Genomic DNA, 23,337 nt, shown 5'->3' on the forward strand with positions numbered 1-23,337 from the left:
CAGCATAGGGAATATACTCAATAATATTACATTGCAAATTTGCATATTACTAAGAAAAGAAATATTAAAAGATCTCATTACAAAAAAAAATTGTAACTTTTATATAATGAGCTACAATGACTAGATTTATCATGATCATTTCAAAATGCATACAAATGTCAAATTATGTTTTACACCTGAAAATAATGTAATGTATGTCAATTATACTTCAATTTTAAAAATTATGACAATAAAAGCATGTTAGAAAGGAATATAAATGAATAGCACAAAATTAATTTCCAGGATGTTGGGAAATCAAGTGAGTTTATTTTAAAACAAATCCAGCAATAGAGGAGGTTTACCAACTTCAATTCAATAGGTAACTAATTGTACATAAGGAGTATTCCCATGGAGAACTCTGTCCCAAGGAACTTTGTCTACTAACTCATCTGGGATAACCATAAATGGGCCTATTTGAAAATAATGCCCAAGAGTCTGAGAAATATAATAAAATTGCACACCCACAAGGCACTCTTGATACTATCTACTAAGTTCTTCCTAATCTGGGTTTTTTCTTTGTGGTAGCATTTTATCAAATGGCTAACTCACACTTCTGAAGATAATTCTTATGTACTCAACTGCATACTCTAGTTTCTCTATCTTTCTCTGAAAATTTGACAAATTCAAGTGTGTTTCTTCACACTTCCTTTTTCTTAAGAGATATTTATCTAAATAAGGGTAAGTAAAAATACTTTTTTAAAAGCTATCCATTCTTGGGGAAGGTTGGAATGTGTGTATGTCATAACACCACATATTTGAAGGAAAATCTGAAAGTATTTTATTTCTGGGAGACTTCTTTAAACATTGGGAATAACTAGCTTGGTGCCTACAGAAAGTAACTAGAGTTTTCTTTGTAAGTCAACTAAGTCTCTCACTTGAACCTACCTTAAAAACATGTAAATTTTAATAAACACTATATCTGACAGATATTAAATACCTGAATGAAGTATGTAACTTTCATTCAATCATGTGAACATTTTTAATATGTAGTAAAATTCTGATGGATTGATGTCCACATGTTTCATCTAGATTTTGAAATCAGATAAAAAGATTTTCTTTCTTCTCTAATCTTTTCCACAAAAAACTTTAAATCACTGTAAATATAAATAAAACACTGTATAATGAAAATTATTTACAAAAAGATACACTAGAATGAAAATGTTAGTAGAAACACAAATGATTTTAAATCTTCACAGATAAAGAGATCCCTATGTGGTCAAACAGTGATGGAAAAATCACTGGAAGTAGATTAAAAATTTTATTAAAATGTCATGGTACTTGAGAGCTAAAAGCAATGAAATATCATGAGAATGAGATGGGAAAGATTAAAAATCTAGGATAGAATTATACAACTTAAATACACATCTTTGGAAACTTGAAATCTGAATTTATACTCTATCTCACTACCTGATTGAAGGAATTGATTGCTTTTTGATATTTAGAACCTCCCTAGTTATTAGCAAACAATTGGGATAGATGAATAACAATATCTTAAAATATGGATACTAAAATCCCCTTTGTCAAAGGGTTTGGGATTGGTACTAAATGATTTAATGGGTGTAAAATGCTTCCTGTAGTGTTTGACATAAGGGCTCATTCAGGATTAGTTGGAATTATTATTTTATTATTATATTACACACATCTGACCTAGGGGTAGTGTGGAATCAAAGGGTCATATAGTGACATCTTCACCCTGAGTAACTTTATGTGACACTTCCCAGGATGGCTTTGAGCATTTAATGAAATAGAGAATGTGAAAACTGTGCTTTGCAACCCGACAAATGTAATCTATTGCCCCTAAACCAATAAGCCTCTGATCCTAAACTGGATTAAAGATTTTCCTCCTGGTCCACTTCCCTGGACATTAAGATTGAATTTGTAGCTACAAAGAATTAAGTAAATCATTGATAACTGCCTAAATTCTTATATGCAAACAGGATAAGTCCACTCAATCGGGATTGGGAATACATGTAAATCCATGGCTGATTCATATCAATGTATGACAAAACCCACTGGAAAAAAAAATAATAATAATAATAAAAATAAAAGAAAAAAAAATCCAAAAAAAAAAAAAGAAATAAAAAAAAAAAGAAAAATTCCTATGAGATAGATAAATAAAATTTAACATGAAAAATCAATAGCTCAGTTTAAACGAAGTAGTTATACAAGAAAATTTACACTGCAAACAAAATTTTGAATAAAGGAAAACATATGTCGTAGTTAAACTCTCTTAGTTTATGCTTCACAAAACTGACAGGAAAATGTTTAAATTTCTTGCTCAATTCTAAATTACAAAGATGGATTTGAATAAAACCTACCTTGTCAGTTCCTAAGACAATGATGTAACTCTTCAACTATAATAATATACTTGTATCTGAACAAGGCTACCTTGATGATGCTTAAGTGCAGGGTTTTAACCATGTCCTTCTTGGGCTACAGCTACCCTAACACTTTTAGTCTTAATGTTTCAGTAATATCTTGCAGCAGTGATTCTGAAAAAGACCCATTTGATTCCTAGTTCCCATGCCACATTTACTGTACTAGGCACCTGAAGATAGGAACAAATAAACCTCATTTTAACTGTCTCCTCATCTGATATGTACACAAGCAAAGTATAAAAAGCATTATTTTGGAGTATCCAAAACAGAGTCACTTCTATTTGACATTTAATCCTCACCATAGCCCAAGGACATAGTTATTGTCATCTTTATCATTTTGTTGTTGTTGAGTCTCTAAGTCATGTCCAACTCTTTTCCAACCCCATGGACTGAAGCCCACCAAGCTCTTCTGTCCATGGGATTTCCCAGGAAAGAATACTGGAGTGGGTTGCTGTTTCCTTCTCCAGGGGATCTTCCTGACCCAGAGACTGAACCCACGTCTCCTGCGTTGCAGGCAGATTCTTTACCACTATGCCACTGAGAAGCCCCATCTTTATTATACATAAAACAGAATTCAATTTCAAAAATGTTAGATTACTTAAAGTAGTTACCTTTATTTTGTAAACTCATGAAAAGAAATTTAAATCACATGGTGTCACTTTCTTTTCATTATCTTCCTCTCTCCCTCCCCCACCCAGTTACTATACCCAATCTTTTATGACTGGATGCCTAATTGCACACACTGCATAATTGTGTTTTGTCATTTCTCACAATATTTCTACCTTTCTTGCCATTTCCCTGCTATAGGTGAAACAAATTGAAGATAATGGAACTAATTAACAAAAGCCATCCCAACGAGTTTATTCTACTAGGCTTTACTGACCGTCCTTGGCTAGAGCCTCCTCTATTCATTATTCTGCTTATAACATACCCCATGGCCATGATGGGAAACATAGCCATCATTCTGGTGTCCAAATTAGAACCCCGTCTGCACAGCCCCATGTATTTCTTCCTCACCAACCTCTCCTTTCTGGACATGTGCTACACCACAAGCATTGTCCCTCAGATGCTCTTTAACCTGGGAACGTCTAAGAAGACTATCAGCTATATGGGGTGTGCAGTTCAGCTTTATTTCTTCCACATAATGGGGGGCACAGAATGTCTGCTTTTGGCTGTTATGTCTTTTGATCGCTACGTGGCCATCTGCAAGCCTCTACACTACACCCTCATCATGAATCAGCGAGTCTGTATCTTATTAGTGGCCACCGTGTGGCTGAGTGGAATGACCTATGCTGTCTCAGAGGCCACTGTCACATTACAGTTGCCACTGTGTGGTCACAATACCCTGGACCACTTGCTGTGTGAGATTCCTGTTCTGATAAAGACTGCCTGTGGTGAAAAGGGTGCTAATGAGCTCACACTCTCTGTGGTATGTACTTTTATGTTAGCTGTACCGCTATGCTTAATTCTTATTTCCTATGCTTGCATTGGACATGCTGTATTTAAGATTAAATCTTCAGAGGGAAGGAAAAAAGCCTTTGGGACATGTTCTTCCCATCTCATTGTAGTTTTCTTATTTTATGGCCCAGGTATCAGCATGTACCTTCAGCCCCCCTCCTCCATCTCAAGAGACCAGCCCAAGTTCATGGCTCTCTTCTATGGAGTGGTGACTCCTGCACTCAACCCTTTCATCTACACTCTGAGGAATAAGGATGTAAAGGGGGCACTGGGCAATCTGATGAGGAGCATTTTCATTTCCAAGTAATAGTTGGCAGACATCAAATGAAATTATTTAATCATTTAATACATTTATAGAGGTTTCTTTAATAACTCATTCTTGTCTCCTGTTTCACCAGATCATGTCAAATATTCTTGCAAAGAACATTATGTCTCTCATATTCTGTATGGTGTTAGGCAATGGTGATACTTGGCTAGTATGTACCAGTAATGGCTACAGTCCATGGGATCATAAAGAGTTGGACACAACTGAGCAACTAAGTACAGCACAGCATTTGCACCTTGTTTGTGGAAAATATAAAAAATAGTTTCATTCCATACTGAAATTATAACTTTTAAGTAGCAAAAATAAAAGATACTAATAATGATATAAATTATAACATAAAAGCATTAGTTCAAGCTAATCTTGATGACAACCATCAGTGGACTTCCTATGACCATTTCACCTAAGAAACATTTTATCCTCTCCAAAAGATTGGCCAGAATAAGCAGGCAGCATGGTGCCATTGTGGATTCAGGGTGAGGCACTCTACACCTAGGCCAACCATTAATTAGTCTCATAAGTTTATCAACCTCCATTTATCTAGATGCTTTGTTGCTTTTTTTCTTTTTTTCTTGTTGTGTATGCTTAGTCATGTCTGACTTTTTGCGAGTCTATGGACTGTAGAACAACACGCTCCTCTGTCCATGGGATTTTCTAGGCAAGAATACTAGAGTGAGTTGCCATTTCCTACTCCAGGGATCCTCCTGACCCAGGGATCGAACCCACCTCCCAGTGTCTCCTGCATTGGCAGGTGGATTCTTTACCAACTGCACCACCTGGGAAGCCCTATTTAGATGTTACTAGTTAATTAAAAACATATTGTCTATTGTACAACACAAGAAATATGCCAATATTTTATAATAAGTATAAATAGAGTATACCCTTTAAAAATTGTGAATCACTGTGTTGAATACCTATAACTTATATAATATTGTATATCAACTATATCTCAATATTTCAAATTAAAAAATACTTTATCACTCTTATTTAATAAAAGTGTGCAGTATTCTGTATTTTTAACTAAAGAATGTGTCATTAAATATTAAATAAAATATATGGACAAGACATGTGGATAAGTTTCTTAATGTTCCTTTTAAATGTCATAAGCATGAGGCTTCCACGTTAGTGAGAGAAAAATGTAATGATATTACTGTTGAACCACAATGTGAAAACATATTCATGCATAATGGTAACAGTCATGAATGCCTTTTGAAACTGCAAGAATCAGTATGAAAAAGAAATAATTTGTATTTCTAGAATGAAAAACAACTTGATTACTTCAACTATATTAGTATATTTTTAATGCTTAGAATATGTATCATCAAATGTTGAAAGTGTTAAACTTAGTGCAAGGATCCACACTCAACAGAAAACTTTGTCAAAAAGTTACATTTCTGAAAGCAAATTAAAGATTTTATAGTTATCTGGTATTGAATGAATATGGTGAGAAATCAACATAATGTTGTATAGTGAAAAATTAACAGGTACGAACAAGAGTCATTTGGACTTGTCTGGAATGTCTTCTGATGTAATCAAGATTTATAGAAATTACTGGAGGAGAATTCATATGTTATCCTGAACAAGAATCAACTGCAAACCAGATGCACTTTTTAAAAATATTTATATTTTACTTATTTATTTAGCTGTGCTTGGTCTTAGTTGTGGCACACAGGATATTTGATCCTCGTTGCATAATGTAGGATCTAGTTCCCTGACCAGAGATCAAACCTGGGCCCCTTGCATTAAGAGTGTGGAGTCTTAGCCACACTGAACCCCAGACCTATATTTTTAAATAGAGCAGATCATCTGGTGCTTAGTCCAGTTCTTGAGACAAATAAACTTTGGTATGTTTAGTTTGGAAAAAGTTCTAAATAACTATAAAATTTGGCTGATGGGTGGCTGATTGCCAAAAAATGTTTCTAAGGTTCACACACACACACAGCAATGAAAACAAAAATTCTGTGATATCAAATAACATCTCTGATCATTCTTATTAAAGATATATTTTGTCTAACAGTCTTACTTACATAAAAATGGTAGTTTTTAGAGTGAAGGGCAAAACCCAACAAGAGTTATGTTGAAAGCTTATAGAGCTGTTAAGACTGCTTCCTTAAATCATCTGCTACTTTCCAGGCCTATAAGATAACACATTTCAGAACTGTGAATGTCTTCCACACATTCAATAGTGCTAAAATATACCTTCAGGCATGGGATTCTTACCGTCTTTAAACTGCACAATCTCATGACACATAATCTAATCCAAAAACAGCAAGGAGCACAAGAAGTCTTGCAGAGGTAACGAATATTTTACTATATTGTTTGTGGAAAGAGTATCATGGGTACAGACACGTCTAAACTCACCACAATGTATCCTTAAATATATACAGCTTTTTGCATACTAAGTATACCTTAATAAATTTCTTTAAAATAAATGTGAATCTGGAACAAAGGAAAAATACTAATCTAATTCCAAACAAAGAGGAAGAATTAAAGAGTTTTTCTAGGAACAGATGACAAAAAAATTGAATATTTAGTAGAAATATGTATGGATATATCACTGACTGAGGGAACTTCATAATCAAAAAATGTTTAAGAGCTCACAACTATTTTCTTTGCAGATCTAGGGAAAAAATCTTAAAATTTGTATGGAAACACAACAGACACCCAAGCAGCCAAAACAGTCTTAAGAAAGAAAAGTGGAGCTGGATGAATCTGGCTCCCTTACTTTAGACTCTTGCAGGCAGATTCTTACTGTCAGAGCCACCAGGGAAGCCCATAGTATAAAGCTATAGTCATCAAAATAATATGGTACTGGCACAAAGACGGACATGTAGATCAATGGAACAGAACAGAAAGTCCAGAAATAAGCTCATGTATCTATGATCAATTAATCTACAACAAAGGAGGCAAAAGTATACAATGGAGAAAAGACAGTCTCTTCAATAAGTGGTGCTAGGAAAACTGGACAGTTACATGTAAAGGAATGAAATCAGAACATTCTCTAACATTATACACAAAAATAAACTCAAAATGGATTAAAGACCTAAAATCTAAGGCCAGATACTATAAAACTCTTAGAGAAAAACATAGGCAGAACACCCTTTGACATAAATTACAGCAATATTTTTAGGGGATCTATCTCCTAGATCAATGAAAATAAAAACAGAAATTAACAAATGGGACCTAATTAAACTTAAAAATCTTTTGCACAGCAACAGAAACCATAAACAGAATGAAAAGACAACTCACAGAAGGGGAGAAAATATTTGCAAATGTTATGACTGAGAAGAGATTAATCTTGTTCAATATCAATTCAATATCAAAAGAAAAACCCAATAAAAAAAATGGACAGAAGATTTAAATAGACATTTCTCCAAAGAAGACAAACAGATGACCAAAAGCACATGACAAGATGCTCACCATACTAAACACTAGAAAAATGGAAATCAAAACTACAAGTGATATCACCTCACACCAGTCAGAATGGTCATCATCAAAAAGTCTACAAACAATAAATGCTGGAGAATGGTCATCATCAAAAAGTCTACAAACAATAAATGCTGGAGAATGGTCATCATCAAAAAGCCTACAAACAATAAATGCTGGAGAAGTTGTGGTGAAAAGGGAACTCTCCTACACTCTTGGGAATGCAAATTGGTACAGACACTGTGGAGAACAGTATAGAGGTTCATTAAACTAAAAAGAGAACTACTTAATCATTCAGAAATTCCACTCCTGGGCATATACCCTGCTGCTGCTGCTAAGTCGCTTCAGTCGTGTCCAACTCTGTGCGACCCCATAGACAGCAGCCCACCAGGCTCCTCCGTCCCTGGGATTCTCCAGGAAAGAATACTGGAGTGGGTTGCCATTTCCTTCTCCAATGCATGAATGCATGCTAAGTCGCTTCAGTCAGGTCCGACTCCATGCGACCCTATGGACAGCAGCCCACCAGGCTCCTCTGTACACAGGATTCTCTAGGCAAGAATACTGGAGTGGGTTGCCATTTCCTTCTCCCTGAGAAAGCCTTAATTCAAAGAGACTGATGTACCCTAATGTTCACTGCAGCACTATTAAATAGCCAAGACATGGAAGCAACCTAAATGTCCATCAACAGATGAATGGATAAAGAAGATGTGGTACATATATATAACAGAATTATTCAGCCATTAAAAAAGAATGAAATAATGCCATTTGCAGCAATATGGATGGACCTAGAGATTATCATACTAAGTGAAGTATGACAGGAAAATACAAATGTATGACAAGTATCTTATGAAATCACTTATATGTGCAATCTAAAAAAATTATGCCAATAAACTTATCTACAAAACAGAAACAGACTCACAGGCTTTAAAAAACAAAGCTATGGTGATCAAAGAAGAGAGGTGGGGAGGCGAGGGATAAATTAGGAGGTTGGGATTAACATATGCACATTGTGCTGTGCTGTGCTGTGCTTAGTCGTTCAGTCATGTTAGACTCTTTGCGACCCCACGTATTGTAGCCTGCCAGGCTTCTCTGTCCATGGGAATTCTCCAGGAAAGAATACTGGAGTGGGCTTCTATGCCCACCTCCAGGATTTACACACTACTATGTATAAAGTAGATAATCAACTTGTATAGCACAGGGAACTCTAATCTATACTATTTAATAATTTATATGGGAAAAGAATGTGAAAAAGAATAGAAATAAGTATGTGCTGTGCAGTGCTTAGTCACTTAGTCATGTCCACCTCTTTGCGACCCCATAGACTGTAGCCCACCAGGCTCCTCTGTCCATGAGGGTTCTCCAGGCAAGAACACTAGACTGGGTTGTCATGCCCTCCTCCAGGGATCTTCCTAACCCAGGGATCGAACCCAGATCTCCCACATTGCAGGCATATTCTTTACCATCTGAGCCACCAGGGAGTATAAGTACATGTATGACTAAATCACTTTGTTATACATCTGAAACTAACACACTGTATATCAAATATACTCCAATATAAAAAATAAAGAATTGAACATAAGATATGAGGGAAAAAAAACACAACTATTCAGAAGCTGCCATTGTTTAGTAAATGTGTTAGATACTTTGTGTTTAAAATCTTATCTAACAAAGCTAGTGGAGGTGATGGAATTCTAGTTGAACTATTTCAAATCCTAAAAGACGATGCTGTGAAAGTGCTGCACTCAATACGCCAGCAAATATGAAAATCTCAGCAGTGGCCACAGGACTGGAAAAGGTCAGTTTTCATTCCAATCCCAATGAAAGGCAATGCCAAAGAATGCTCAAACTACCGCACAATTGCAATCATCTCACATGCTAGTAAAGTAATGCTCAAAATTCTTCAAGCCAGGCTTCAGCAATACATGAACCGTGAACTTCCAGATGTTCAAGCTGGTTTTAGAAAAGAAGAACCAGAGATCAAATTGCCAACATCCACTGGATCATTGAAAAAGCAAAACAGTTACAGAAAAACAACTATTTCTGCTTTATTGACTATGCCAAAGCCTTTGACTGTGTGGACCACAATGAACTGAACTGAAATGAACTGAACTGAACTGAAGTCGCTCAGTCGTGTCCGACTTTTTGCAACCCCATGGACTGTAGCCCACCAGGCTCCTCTGTCCATGAGATTCTCCAGGCAAGAATACTGGAGTGGGTTGCCATTTCCTTCTCCAGGGGATCTTCCCAACCCAGGGATCAAACCCAGGTCTCCCTCAGTGTAGGAAGACGCTTTAACCTCTGAGCCACCAGGGAACCACAACAAACTGTGGAAAATTCTGAAAGAGATGGGAATACCAGACCACCTGACCTGCCTCTTGAGAAACCTGTATGCAGGTCAGGAAGCAACAGTTAGAACTGGACATGGAACAACAGACTGGTTCCAATTTGGGAAAGGAGTACGTCAAGGTTGTATACTGTCACCCTGCTTATTTAACTTATATGCAGAGTACATCATGAGAAACGCTGGGCTGGATGAAACACAAGTTGGAATCAAGACTGCCAGGAGAAATATCAATAACCTCAGATATGCAGATGACACCACCCTTATGGCAGAAATCAAAGAAGAACTAAAGAGCCTCTTGATGAAAGTGAAAGAGGAGAATGAAAAAGTTGGCTTAAAGCTTAACATTCAGAAAACTAAGATCATGGCATCTGGTCCCATCACTTCATTGGAAATAGATGGGGAAACAGAGGAAACAGTGGCTGACTATTTTTGGGGGCTCCAAAATCACTGCAAATGGTGATTGCAGCCATGAAATTAAAAGACACTTATTCCTTGGAAAGAAATTTATGACCAACCTAGACAGCATATTAAAAAGCAGAGACATTACTTTACCAACAAAGGTCCGTCTAGTCAAGGCTATGGTTTTTCCAGTAGACATGTATGGATGTAAGAGTTGGACTATAAAGAAAGCTGAGTGCCAGAGAATTGATGCTTTTGAACCGTGGTGTTGGAGAAAACTCTTGAGAGTCCCTTGGACTGGAAGGAGATCCAACCAGTCCATCCTAAAGGAGATCAGTCCCAAGTGTTCAGTGGAAGAACTGATGTTGAAGCTGAAACTCCAATACTTTGCCCACGTGATGCAAAGAGATGACTCATTTGAAAAGGCCCTGATGCTGGGCAAGATTGAAGGCAGGAGGAGAAGAGGACTTCAGAGGATGAGATGGTTGGATGGCATCACCAACTCAATGGACATGAGTTTGGGTAAACTCCAGGAATTGGTGAAGGACAGGAAGGCCTAGCGTGCTGCAGTCCATGGGGTCGCAAAGAGTCAGACACAACTGAGCAACTGAATTGAACTGAACTAATCTTCAATAATCCTCAATTCAGTTCAATTCAGTGAAAGAGAAACCTGAACGACAGATCAGGATGAGAGACCCTGAAAAATCAGCCAGCGGTCCTGACCCTCAGCAACCACCAAGTGCCTTAGCTGCCCGAGGAGGCAGGAGAGCCATCAAGAGTCCTCAGAGGTCATCCACTAAGATAAAAGAACAGAAGCACCCGTTAGCCCTCTATGGGTGGGGAGAGAAACAGACGGACACAGGAAGCCAGAAAACTCACAACGTCTGCGCTTCTGCCCCCGTGCGGGAGATCCATGAATCGGCACTGCGAGCCAAGAGCAGAAGGCAGGTGGAGAAGAGGCGGCTGGCGGCTCAGAGGCAGCGGGCTCACTCTGCTGATGTGGAGAAAAATAGGCGGGTCAAGCCTGCCTCCTCAGAGAACCCATGGATGACAGAGTATATGAGATGCTATTCTGCCAGAGCTTGAGGGAAGGAACAGTTGCTTGGACAACCTTTTTTTAAAAGTGTAAATGAAAGAAAAGAACAAAACAAAAACTACCAAAAGAAACTGGACACAGGTTTAAGAAACCAACTGATTATGCAAGGTTTTTCTTGGGGAATTTCCAAAAGATTGTCTCTTTTGATGAATCCTGGTCACCCGCCTCAGGAGTAGGGTGACAACTGAAGCCATAGACATTCGGTTATTTATGAGGAGAATTCCCTAAATCTTTGATATTCTTCTAAGGGGTTTGTTTTAAAGCATCTTAATCTTTTAAGACACTGACACCACATGCCTTTAAATGGCTGACAGATGCTTAACTTCAGTTTCTAGGTTCAGGTTAGGTGAAGCCCGTTTTCCTCCTGTTCTGAACAGCTCCTCAGATTCCAGAGCTGGCAAGCTCACGCCAGTTTGCCACAGAAGATTCCTTTTCCTTATGTGTAGTTTGCTTTGGGAAAGAATATCAAGCTAAAAGTGAATTTCAGCACTACTGTTGATACCATGTATAGTGAAAGCATTGTAGAACATTGGTAGTTCCTAAACAATTAAATGTTTTTTTGCGTTTCAGTTCAAGCACCACTTCATGTGGACTGTGATATTTAAGAACTATCTGGACTGGATGAGGGTCATCCTTTCTCTTTAAATTGTCATCTAGGCACTTATTAATAGTTTAGTTCAAGTGCATTCCAAATGAAATGTTTAGACGTAGTACTGAAGTTTCTTTTGAGTCAGACTGTCACTTTTTATTGAGATTTTTTAAGGACACTTAATGCGGTACCAGTCACTTGCTGCAATCTGGCCTTTTGGCACTCACCCACTGTGGAGTTTTGCCTCTGCCAGAAGAGTTTAGCAATGATACTTAGAATTTAAAATCTAAAATTTCACTTAGTAAATTGACATTGTCTTACTTACTGGGGATGGGGGACAGATTTTAAGCTACCTATTAGAGATGTGGATCACCCCTACTTTTCTCCTCCATGGAACTTACCAATAATAAAGCCTTGATGATGTACATTGTTCAGACTTTTGGTTGAAATACATTCCTCATAGGTTCCTAGCTGGTAGGTTTTGTGTAGATGCTAATGTGAGGGGATGCTGCTCTGTGTATGGGCATAGATGTGAGCATTTCAATAAAGTGTTTCCTTCTCTCCAGGACATTTGCTTCTGGGGTAGAAAGTGGTTTTGAGAAACATTTTTTCCATTTAGCAGAGGTAGGAATCTACAGTAAGGATGAATGCTAAATTCCTGATAAGAGAGAAAAAAGTACTTTGCCAGCTTACAATGTAGAGATGTATGAATGAAAATTTGGTGTTTTGGTGTGCATTTGAGCATTTCCTTGATATTTTTACTCTGGGTCTTTGAAGTATTATGGTTGATTTCTACAAAGATGTTTCATTCCATATAAAATCTTCACACAGTATCATCTTACATAATCATATTAAGCTTTGCAAATTCATATTGAAGAATCATGAGCTTTTTAAAAAAACTTAAAATGTGTGCGTTATTTTGAGATGAATATATAGAGAGCTCTCCTAGTCACTACGATGTATGTTTAGTAAGAGAAAGGTCTGTGTGTTGTCCAAAATGTCCTTGCTAGGGATTCTGGTGAATCTTGCTGTTATTATAGTCCTTAAACACTGCAGGTACCTAAAGATGAAATTTCTGTGGTAATGTGGTGGTGGAAACTCTTCCTTTAAAACCACTTCCTGCATGTATAGTTTCAACCACCAGCTCCAGTACTCTGTTCCTGTTGTAGCTGACAGTCTTAGGAAGTGGGGAGTAGCTCAGGTCCATGCTGATGGACTGCCTTAGAAACCCGACCCCTCAAGGTCCTGAGCAAGCCAGACTCTCTCCTTTAAAACACAGACTTGTATTTAATATGCTTAATTACTACTGCAAACTCCACATGCAGATCTGGAAGAACCTAGAAGGTAATATTGGCCAGTATTTTCCCCCTTTTAAGTAGAGGACCAATGAACAAGATTTTTTTTAAGTGTTTTTAATGTGCGTGAACAATGAATGAGTCAATATGAAGTGACTAGGAGTCCCCTTCCTGTGTCCAAGCCATTAGTTGGTTAGGGTTTCGTTTTGTTCTTTCTCTTTAGGGGTAAAGATGACCTTTTGAACCTACAAAATTTTTAAGTTGTAACAACTTGATGTCCTACTTTTTCCTTCTCACTAATGTCATTGTGATCATGTTCTTATTCCTTGAAACAACTTATGAAATAGTGAGGTAATTTAAAATTGCCTTTCATGTTGAAAAGTTTGAAACTGAGAATCCACTGATATTTAAAATATAGATTGAAATAACTGCTGCATAAGAGTCTCTTATTAAAATTTTACCTTTTAAGTTCTTAATTAAAACAACTTGTAACATATTTCCTGTGTTTACTAAAAGCAATAATAGAATATTAAGTAACACCGGAATACTTCTGCTGGGCTGAGGTGAATGAGACTAGGAATCTGTCTTTTTCTTCCTTTTAAAACCTAAAAGACTGCTCTATTTATGAGGTGTCAAAATGCTTGTACTCCCCCACTGCCAGAAAATTCCCAAGTACCTATATACATTTCTTTTAAAGTCTACTAAAAGTAAAATAGGGTATAGTTTATCTGAATTGCTTGTAATGTAGTAAGCACACATTTGTGGTGCTTTTTATGAAATAGCTTTGTCATTGATTCATCAGATGTAGATTACTAGTAATTTGAAAGCTTTGAACACTTTGGTGGGCAAGTGCTAACATTTCCGCTGATAGAGTTTGTGTCTGGCATAGCCTCAGCACCCAGAAGCCCCCTTTCTGTTGTGCATTTTAGCTGTCTAAGTTTGCATGACCCAGCTGGAATAGCACGGGGGTGGCTTTTGAGTGCTGAGGCTGTGCTGAACATGGACTTTGTCAGCGGGAATGTTAGTACTTGCTCATCAAAGTGTTCAAATGTATTACTGGCAAAGAGGAAGAGGGGCCAAGCATATGTTAGAAGTGAAAACAACTGTCTTGTTGACTGCTTCAGTGAAAAATAGCTCAGTGGGCAGTTTTACATTTCACTGGACTAGTTAAAAAATGGTGCTAATATTTATACAGTCTGATTCTGTAGTTGGTTTGGGATCAAACTGCGAAAGCCTGACTCATGGGTCCTTACCATAGTCTTGTGATCAGTTAAATAGTATTTAAAAAGTGATCCGAAAAGTGTGACCATGTATAATATTTGAAATGGATTTTGTGCAATAGGCTGAATAGGGAGCTGTCCACTTAGTACCAAATTCTGTGAGAGGAGCCATGTCCAGGGCTGAGGCCCAGGCTTCCTCCCAGCCTGGAAAGCTGCTCCTTCATTATTCATTTCCATTTTGAAAGTCAGGACACCTGCATGATACACTAGAGGGCTCTTTTTGGATTTCTTTATAATTAGCAGAACTGTTTTTAAGAGCTGTCCCCCTGTGCTGTGTATGTATTTTGAGCACTGCACTCACTTTAACATTCTAAAGGTACTAAGGCTGGGCACCCACAGTCACAGCGCTCAGGCGGTGGGAACTCGGGGCTGTGTTTTCTAAGAACTGTATGTTGCTTTTAGCTTGTACTTAATATTGCAGTTACTTGGAAAAATGTGAATAAAGTTCATTAATACTAAAAAAGAAAAAAAAATAAAGAATGTGTATTTCTGTGTGTGAAGTAACGAAGACTTTAAGCCCTTTTGTTATATCAGACCTCTGTTTAAGAAGACTGATGCTGCTGCTGCTGCTAAGTCACTTCAGTTGTGTCCAACTCTGTGCAACCCCATAGACAGCAGCCCACCAGGCTCCCCCATCCCTGGGATTCTCCAGGCAAGAACACTGGAGTGGGTTGCCATTTCCTTCTCCAATGCATGAAAGTGAAAGTGAAGTCACTCAGTCGTGTCCAATGATCCCCTGGACTGCAGCCTACCAGATTCCTCCATCCATGGGATTTTCCAGGCAAGAGTACTGGAGTGGGGTGCCATCACCTTCTCCATTTAATAAGACTACATTTAGCAAAGCAAACAATGGTTTAGAATAGGAGACACTAGAAACTTGACTAATTAAGATATTGTATCAATTTATGCAACAAATGACAAGTTCCTTGAGTAGAATAAGAGTATTAAAACATTAAAGAAGAAAAAAGTGTGAAATATTGCTGTAGGAGGCTGACTTAGAAATTTCTTGAATGTGGTTTCTCTTGGGAAGAGATAAGCCAAAGAAAATGATGATGTTTTAAGTCTAGAGGACTAAGTAGGAGGTATTGATTTTATGAAATTTAATATCAAGAAAAGTAACTTTTGGAATAGAAGTTTAAAAAAATTCTAGAAAAACTAAAGTCAAATTCTAAGATATAAGTAAATATTTTATTATCTACAAGAAGAAATGGACTTCAATTGCTACAAGACAGTATAAACGTGCTTATGAAAGAGACCTTGACTAAGGGGATGAAGAGTTTTTAATTTTGTAAGATTTCCTTTTCTGGAGCAATTTTAAAAATTCAATCCATCCCAACTTAACATATTATTATAACATTTTAGGATAAAAATTTTAAGCATTAATATATTGGTATATTATATGATAAATATTTTAATAAGAATTAATACTGGGAAGCAACAGTTGGACAATAGTAGATTTTGCACATGCTTCTAACTCAGAGTTTCTGATTCTCTTCAAGGAAAGCACTCTACAGTAAAATAATAGTACTAATGGAAAACAACTTTAAGTCTCAGATTTAAGGTTCTTTATGCAGATGCAATGTGTCACCTATTTTGGCATAGTGAGGAAAGGTTAGAGGCCAAGTTGGCAATGGGAAGAAGGAGTATAAAAAGCTTTGGCAAGGAAACTACTCTAAAATTAGCTTCTGAAATTTCTTGCCCTTATCCCAATATCCTCCCATTTAGTAAACAGTAGAGTTAAGTGCACCATGGAGACTTCAGCTCTTTCTAATCTCAGAGGATTCATTATCTCAGGTTGGAAATTCTTGAGTAAAACAAATAATCTAGGCATATGTCTATGAATTTCACAGGAAACTACCTTGAAAGAGACAGTACAAACTACTGACTGAATCTGAATTTATAAACAACACTTTGGAGAAAGGACTTTAATAGGACGATTAATAAATTGTTTTCACTGCTGGTCTAAATACATCAATATATCTCTTAGTATATAGTTCTTGTGTTGTTTATTTATAAATTAATAAATATGTTAATGTTGATTACTTTCTATTTAACACATTCCATTTGCATAAGAACAATTATTGGTCCCAATATTACATATTATAGTATGTATAATAATTAAAAATAAGTGATTAGGAGTGATTTCAGCATCATGACCATGTAAGATGTTGTTTTTCACCCCCCTTCGAAAAAACTAATTGGACTTCCAACCATGAGCAAAAGTTCCTCTGTGGGATCCAGCACTAAACACCAAGGGACCTGGGAGAAGTTTCACCCATGAGTGCATCCAGTAATAGGCAGACAGACCTCTGTATGGTCTGTGGGACCAGCAGAGCCAGGGAATCTACCTCAATCCCTTCAACAGTGTTAGACTGCTGACCAGGGCAGATGCCAACAGGTGAGAGAAAGTTTGCTGCAGCTCAACCTTCTCAGGGGGAGAATCCAACATACCATGAAGCAAAAGAGAGGGAAAGAGAGTTTGAACATAGTGGAGTGAAGACAAAGAGGTTTGACGGACTACTCAGCCCCCAAGGTGTCACAGCTGAACTATATCCCACAGTGATCTATCCCATGGTGGAATAGAAGGGCAGTTGTCAGTGCTCAGCTTCTCCAGTTGTGCAGGATGCTGTTAGAGAAACCTATTTCTCTCCAGCAGCACCAAGAGTACTAAGTAGGACCTCTATGTCCATGGGGAAGGGAGATATTTGGAAAGAAGCAGATAAGAATGAAAAGAGGGCCATATGACCCAGCAATCCCACTTCTGGGCATACACACTGAGGAAACCAGATCTGAAAGAGACACGTGCACCCCAATGTTCATCGCAGCACTGTTTATAATAGCCAGGACATGGAAGCAACCTAGATGCCCATCAGCAGATGAATGGATAAGGAAGCTGTGGTACATATACACCATGGAATATTACTCAGCCATTAAAAAGAATTCATTTGAACCAGTCCTAATGAGATGGATGAAGCTGGATCCCCTTATACAGAGTGAAGTAAGCCAGAAAGATAAAGAACATTACAGCATACTGACACATGTATATGGAATTTAGAAAGGTGATAACGATAACCCTATATGCAGAACAGAAAAAGAGACACAGAAATACAGAACAGACTTTTGAACTTTGTGGGAGAATGTGAGGGTGGGATATTTCAAAAGAACAGCATGTATGCTATCTATGGTGAAACAGATCACCAGCCCAGGTGGGATGCACGAGACAAGTGCTCCGGCCTGGTGCACTGGGAAGACCCAGAGGAATCGGGTGGAGAGGGTGGTGGGAGGGGGGATCGGGATTGGGAATACATGTAAATCCATGGCTGATTCATATCAATGTATGACAAAACCCACTGGAAAAAAAATAAATAAATAAAAATAAAAAAAAAAGAAGACTGAAAAAAAAAAGTAAATAAATAAATTTTAAAAAAAAAAAGAATGAAAAGAGGCATGGTTTCAGTTGACTGGGCTCAGGACTTCAATAGGAAGTCTGCCCATGAACCCCTGAGAGGAATTCATCCCAAAATCTCCAGCAGGTCTGTAAGGACCCCCACTGCCCCAAGTGCTAAACCCATTCCTCTTCCAATGCTTCAGCTGCCTCTTTGTACACTGCCAAATCTCAAAGTGAGAGCATATCTTTTAAAGGGAATGCCATCAGAAAAACAGACAAGGACCTGTGGGCAAAGGAGAAACCTCAAAATTGAGCTATAATGCCCCCTCTGGAAAACAAATGTTTCCAGCAGCCAGCCTGGTGAATTGAAAGAACCAAAGAGGGCATACATATTTACAAATGCTGCCACAAGATGGAACAGGGTGTGTTAAGGGTATATCCAATATAAAGGCAGATAAAACCCCAGATATAACAGAACTCAGAAAAAGTATACCCCATATGAAGCCAACTAGGAAAGATTTGAGAAAGTGTCTGCTAAAAGCATCAATGCAAAACTACAGGAAACATGAAGAATGAAGAAAACGTATCATCACCAAAAAGTAGAAATAATCCTCAACAACCTAGCTCCAAGGTAAGGAATATAGCTATCTAACTGATAAAGAATTTAAAACTATTTTGAGGTAACCCAATGAGCCTCAGGAAAACAAAAAGATAATTCAACTAAATCAGAAAAATACATGAACAAAATGAGAAATTTAGCAAAGAGAAAGATCACATGAAGAAAACTAAACAGAAATTCTGGAGCTGAAAAATTCAATGAACAGAACGAAAATGCTAAAGAGAGCATCTACAGATAGAACAAGTGAGACACAGAATAAGAAAGCTAGCAGACAAGGCTTTGAAATAACTGAATCAGAGAAGAACAAAATAAAAAGAATGAAAAAGAGAAAAGAAAGGCTGCATGATTTATGGGATTTCTTCTAGAGAGAAAATATTAATCAGAATTTCACAAGGAGGAAAGGAGGAAGCAGAAAGTTTGTTTAAAGGAACATCTGAGACCTTCTCAAACCTGTGGAGAGACTAGTCTAAGTTCAGAAATTAATAGATCACCTCCTTATCTCAATGCAAAAGGCCTTCTTTAAGACACACTTTAATGAAACTGTCCAAAATGAAAGACAGAAAATCTTAAAACTGGCCAGAGAAAAAATAATGTAGTCTACAAATGAATTCCCATTAGGCCATTATCCAGTTTCCTAGCAGAAACCCTACAGGCCAGGAGAGAGTAGAAAGATATATTCAAGGTGATGAAAGAAAAAAAAATGTCTACAATGAATACTCTATCTGACAAAGTAAATAAGAAAAAGAGATAAACCTTTTTCTAGATTTTAAAAAAAATGGAAGGAGTTCTTCACCACTAGACCTGACTTTCAAGAAATGAGGCAAAGAGTTCTTCAAGCTGAAATAAATTTATGATAAAAACTGACATTAAATCATGGGACACATTGGTAAAAATTAAACACACACAGATGTGGAAAATTCTAAAACTGTAAGGAGATGGTGTGTTAAATACACTTAAATATAGAAAAAAAAAGTCAAAAGAAAAGATATTCAAAATAACTATAGCTACTATAATTTGTCAGTTAATACACAATATAGAAAGAAATTATGACACCAGAAATATAAAAGAGAATAAAATGGTAGAGCTAATTTAACTGATCAAAGTTAAGTTGCTTTCTGATTGATAGGGACTTTTTAATCTAAACAATGTTTTATGTAATCCTCATGGTAACCACAAAGCAAAAAATTAATGTAGATTCACAAAAGATAAAGAAAGGATGACTATCAGGACTTAGACTAGAGACACACATAGGCTTAAGGTGAAGGAATAGAAAAAGATATTCCACGCAAGCAGAAACCAAAGGAAAGTGGGGGTAGCTATATTTACATCACAAGATAAACTTTATCCAAAACTGCAATGAGAGACATTGAATAATGATAAAGGGATCCATTCATCAAGGAACTATAACAATTGCAAATATTTATATACCCAACCCTGATGCAGCTAAATAAATTAAGCAAATACTAACAGATCTGAAGGGAGAAGTAGACAACACTACAATACAGTAATAGTAGGGGACTTCAATATCACATTTTCAGCAATGGGTACATTACCCAGAAAGAAAATCAATTTAAAAAACTGGACTTGAACCATACTTTATACCAATTAGACCTAACAGATTTTCATATACATCCCATCTATCAGCACAAGGATACACATTCTCTTCAAGTGTACATAGAACATTCTTGCGAGATAGATCTGATAAGTCTATGAAATTTTTCTTTTAAGTATTTTTGTTTGTGAATTGTAATTGGAATATGGTGGATTTGTATCTGAAAAAAAATTTTTTTTTCACTTAGTTCATGTTGTTTTATTCTCTCAAAGTTGGAAACAATTTTGTGCACTTTCTTTATGTGATTACTTAGAAAAAGTCTTCTTCATGTGTATCTGGAAATTTAGGCAGTGAGACACTAGGGTACTGCATGTGGTATCCCAAATAGTGGTATTTCCAAAAATGCAAGATGGTTCAAAGAATTCAGTTATGTCTTTTAAGTTTTTTAAAGTTTTTGTTTTCCTCTGTGATGCCTCACTCTATGTGGCCCCAGTTATTTACTAAAAGTTCTTTTATAGACATGATTCTTGGCTCTTCATTTTCTGGAAAGTAGCTTAAGCATAATTGAATATACCCATATACACCTAGTTGGAGACAAAGAATGAATCACAGATAAACAAAGGAGAAGACAAAGACATCAGAATCAATATAACTGCAGCCACACAGGAAATTGAGGGGAAGATTTGGGATGTGTTTTTCATTTTAATACTTTAGGAAATAGGGTTTGAACCAATCATACCTAAACTTTAAAGGCCTCAAAAACTATAACTGGCATTTGAGTTACCATTCAAAATTCAGGTTTTGCCAAGATTTTACTTTAAATTTAATTATTCTTCAGCTCAATGTGGGTTCAGTTTAAAGTGTTATATACATAGCATACATTTCAGATGGAGATGGTGGCAATAATATAGGTAATGAAATGATACTTTGATAAAAATACATTTCTTTATTTGGAAAATGTGTTGGTTGATTTTTTATAATGAACTTTCTAACCACAAATATTCAAATCAGATTGAGTTTAAAAAGGAAAAAACAACCAGCATTTTCACACAGCTTTTATCACAAATATTTTCTAATATATTTTCACATAGTTCTTTCAAATACCCATCGGATTCATCAACTCATTTTTCAAGAGCCTAGTACTCAGTCAACTCAGACATTCTTGATTGCTTCTTAAGTTAAGCAGCTGCAGCACGCTCTAACCTCACCTAACAAAACCTAGCCTTGGATGACCATTACTTTATGTGCTAGACAGCACAGCTTTGCAACTGATTTTCGTCTCCTTTACAAGTCTCACCGACTTGAGAAAAAGGAAAATATGAGGGGCATTATTGGAAAGCCCTTTTTGGTACAATTCATCAAAATTATTTTCTTACTAATCATAATGAACAATATTAAAGAATACAGACCAAAATTTTTTTCAATATTAACTAGTATTCAAAAAAGAATAACAGTGTTGGAGAAAAGATTTATCTTTCGTTAAACCAAAGACAGAAGAAAAATTTTATGACAAATTTTGCCTATAAAGTGAGAAACTGAAAGACATATTCTAGGTCATTTGAAATTAAGAATATCATCTCTCCATAGGAATTTTACATCTGAATTTTATCAAGTTTTACAACAAATTCTATGCTCCATCTTCAGTTAAGTAAAGGATATTTTTATTAGATTTCTGCACTGAAAAAATTAATATTGATGTTTGATCCATATTTTACATGGCTGTTATATCCACTGAAGAGTGATTACTATTTAGGTAGACTGTGTTTAATTCCTATCTGCTACCATGAACTCTGTGACCTTGTGAGAGTACACAATAAGTGCTGAGAGAGTGAGTGAATGAAAGAAGGGTTGATGTGTGGATGGAGAGATGAACTATTGGTGAAAAAGATGCTCCATTATACCATTACTGTCACAAGTATACTAGATCATTCTCACCCCACTAGTCTCTTTACTGCCCCTCTTACATCTCTGTTTCTGAGGGTGTAGATTAGAGGGTTGAGACTAGGTGTGACAACAGTATAAAAGAGGGCAATGAACTTGCCCTGATCTTGAGAATTTCCTGATGGTGGCTGGAGGTATATGCACATGGCTGGAATGAAAAAAAGGGATACAACCATAAGATGGGCTCCACATGTCCCAAAGACTTTCTGGAGTCCAGTTGTTGACTGCATCCTCAGCACTGCCCAGGCAATGGCACCATAGGAGCTGAGAATGAGGATGAGAGGTACGAGAACAAAAATGGAGCTTGTGACCATGAGGGTCAGCTCATTAGCACGGGTATCAGTGCATGACAGTCGAAGCAGTGCTGGAACTTCACAGAAGAAATGGTCCACTTGGCGATGTCCACACAGAGGTACCCAGAAGGTAAACAAGAAGTGAAGTGCTGAGTTGGTAAAGCCACTTACCCAACAAGCCACAGCCAACAGTTGGCAGAAACGAGGGTGCATGAGGACAGTATAATGCAAGGGTCTACACACAGCTGCATAACGGTCATAGGACATCACCATCAGTAGCACACATTCTGTGGTTCCCAACGCAAGGAAAAAATAAAGTTGAATCATACAGCCATTGTAAGAGATGGTTTTTACTGGGCCCCAGAGGTTGATCAGCAACTGAGGGATGGAGCTTGTGGTGTAACAGAGATCCAGAAAAGAGAGATTTGAGAGGAAGAAGTACATGGGAGTGTGGAGATGGGAATCCAGGTATGACAAGATAATGATGAACAGATTGCCTATTAATGTAATCAAGTAGAACATCAAGATAACCACAAAGAGAACTAACTCAAGCTGAGGCCAATTAGAAAAACCCAGTAGAACAAAGTAGTCTTCAGAACTTGCGTTGATTCTTTCCATCATCATGCATTTCTTGTTACCTGAGGAAAGAATTGTATTGCACTTCAGCTGTGTCTGACTCCTTGTGACCCTACGGACAGCAGCCCACCAGGCTCCTCTGTCCATGGGATTCTCCAGACAAGAATATTGGAGTGGGTTGCCATTTCCTGCTCCAGGGGATCTTATCAATTCAGGGATCAAAACCTGTGTCACTTTCATCTGTTGTCAGGTGGGTTCTTTACCTCTAGCACCACCTGGGAAGTCCAAGGAAAGAACTACATAGACTCAAAAAAAAGTACGGAAATTCTCCAAGAACCATAG

At 37.2% G+C, this 23,337-nt stretch overlaps 2 protein-coding genes and 1 pseudogene across 2 annotated transcripts; 2 read left to right on the top strand and 1 right to left on the bottom strand.

Moving 5' to 3' along the window:
- The first annotated feature begins 3,243 nt into the window (after nt 1-3,243).
- LOC133059129 (olfactory receptor 2B11-like) lies at nt 3,244-4,182 on the top strand. Its single transcript, XM_061146164.1, has one exon. The coding sequence runs from the start codon at nt 3,244-3,246 to the stop codon at nt 4,180-4,182; it is 939 nt and encodes a 312-aa protein (XP_061002147.1).
- Nucleotides 4,183-5,656: 1,474 nt separating this feature from the next.
- On the top strand, nt 5,657-11,831 carry LOC133059294 (centriole, cilia and spindle-associated protein-like). The gene is made up of 2 exons (XM_061146282.1): nt 5,657-5,725; nt 11,015-11,831. The coding sequence occupies exons 1-2, from the start codon at nt 5,657-5,659 to the stop codon at nt 11,450-11,452; spliced, it is 507 nt and encodes a 168-aa protein (XP_061002265.1). The 3' UTR covers nt 11,453-11,831.
- Nucleotides 11,832-22,116: 10,285 nt separating this feature from the next.
- On the bottom strand, nt 22,117-23,047 carry LOC133059131 (olfactory receptor 2J3-like; annotated as a pseudogene).
- Nucleotides 23,048-23,337: the final 290 nt, after the last annotated feature.

This window comes from Dama dama, chromosome 7, assembly GCF_033118175.1.
Source record: "Dama dama isolate Ldn47 chromosome 7, ASM3311817v1, whole genome shotgun sequence".
In the NCBI taxonomy this organism is placed as follows: Eukaryota; Metazoa; Chordata; class Mammalia; order Artiodactyla; family Cervidae; genus Dama; species Dama dama.

What these genes read in the sequence shown, in the direction of transcription:
- LOC133059129 (XM_061146164.1), top strand. Translation starts at nt 3,244, where the DNA reads ATGGAACTAATTAACAAAAGCCATCCCAACGAGTTTATTCTACTAGGC.
- LOC133059294 (XM_061146282.1), top strand. Translation starts at nt 5,657, where the DNA reads ATGTTGTATAGTGAAAAATTAACAGGTACGAACAAGAGTCATTTGGAC. An exon ending in TGTCTGGAATGTCTTCTGAT is followed by an intron (nt 5,726 to 11,014) that starts GTAATCAAGATT and finishes TCCTCAATTCAG; the next exon opens with TTCAATTCAGTGAAAGAGAA.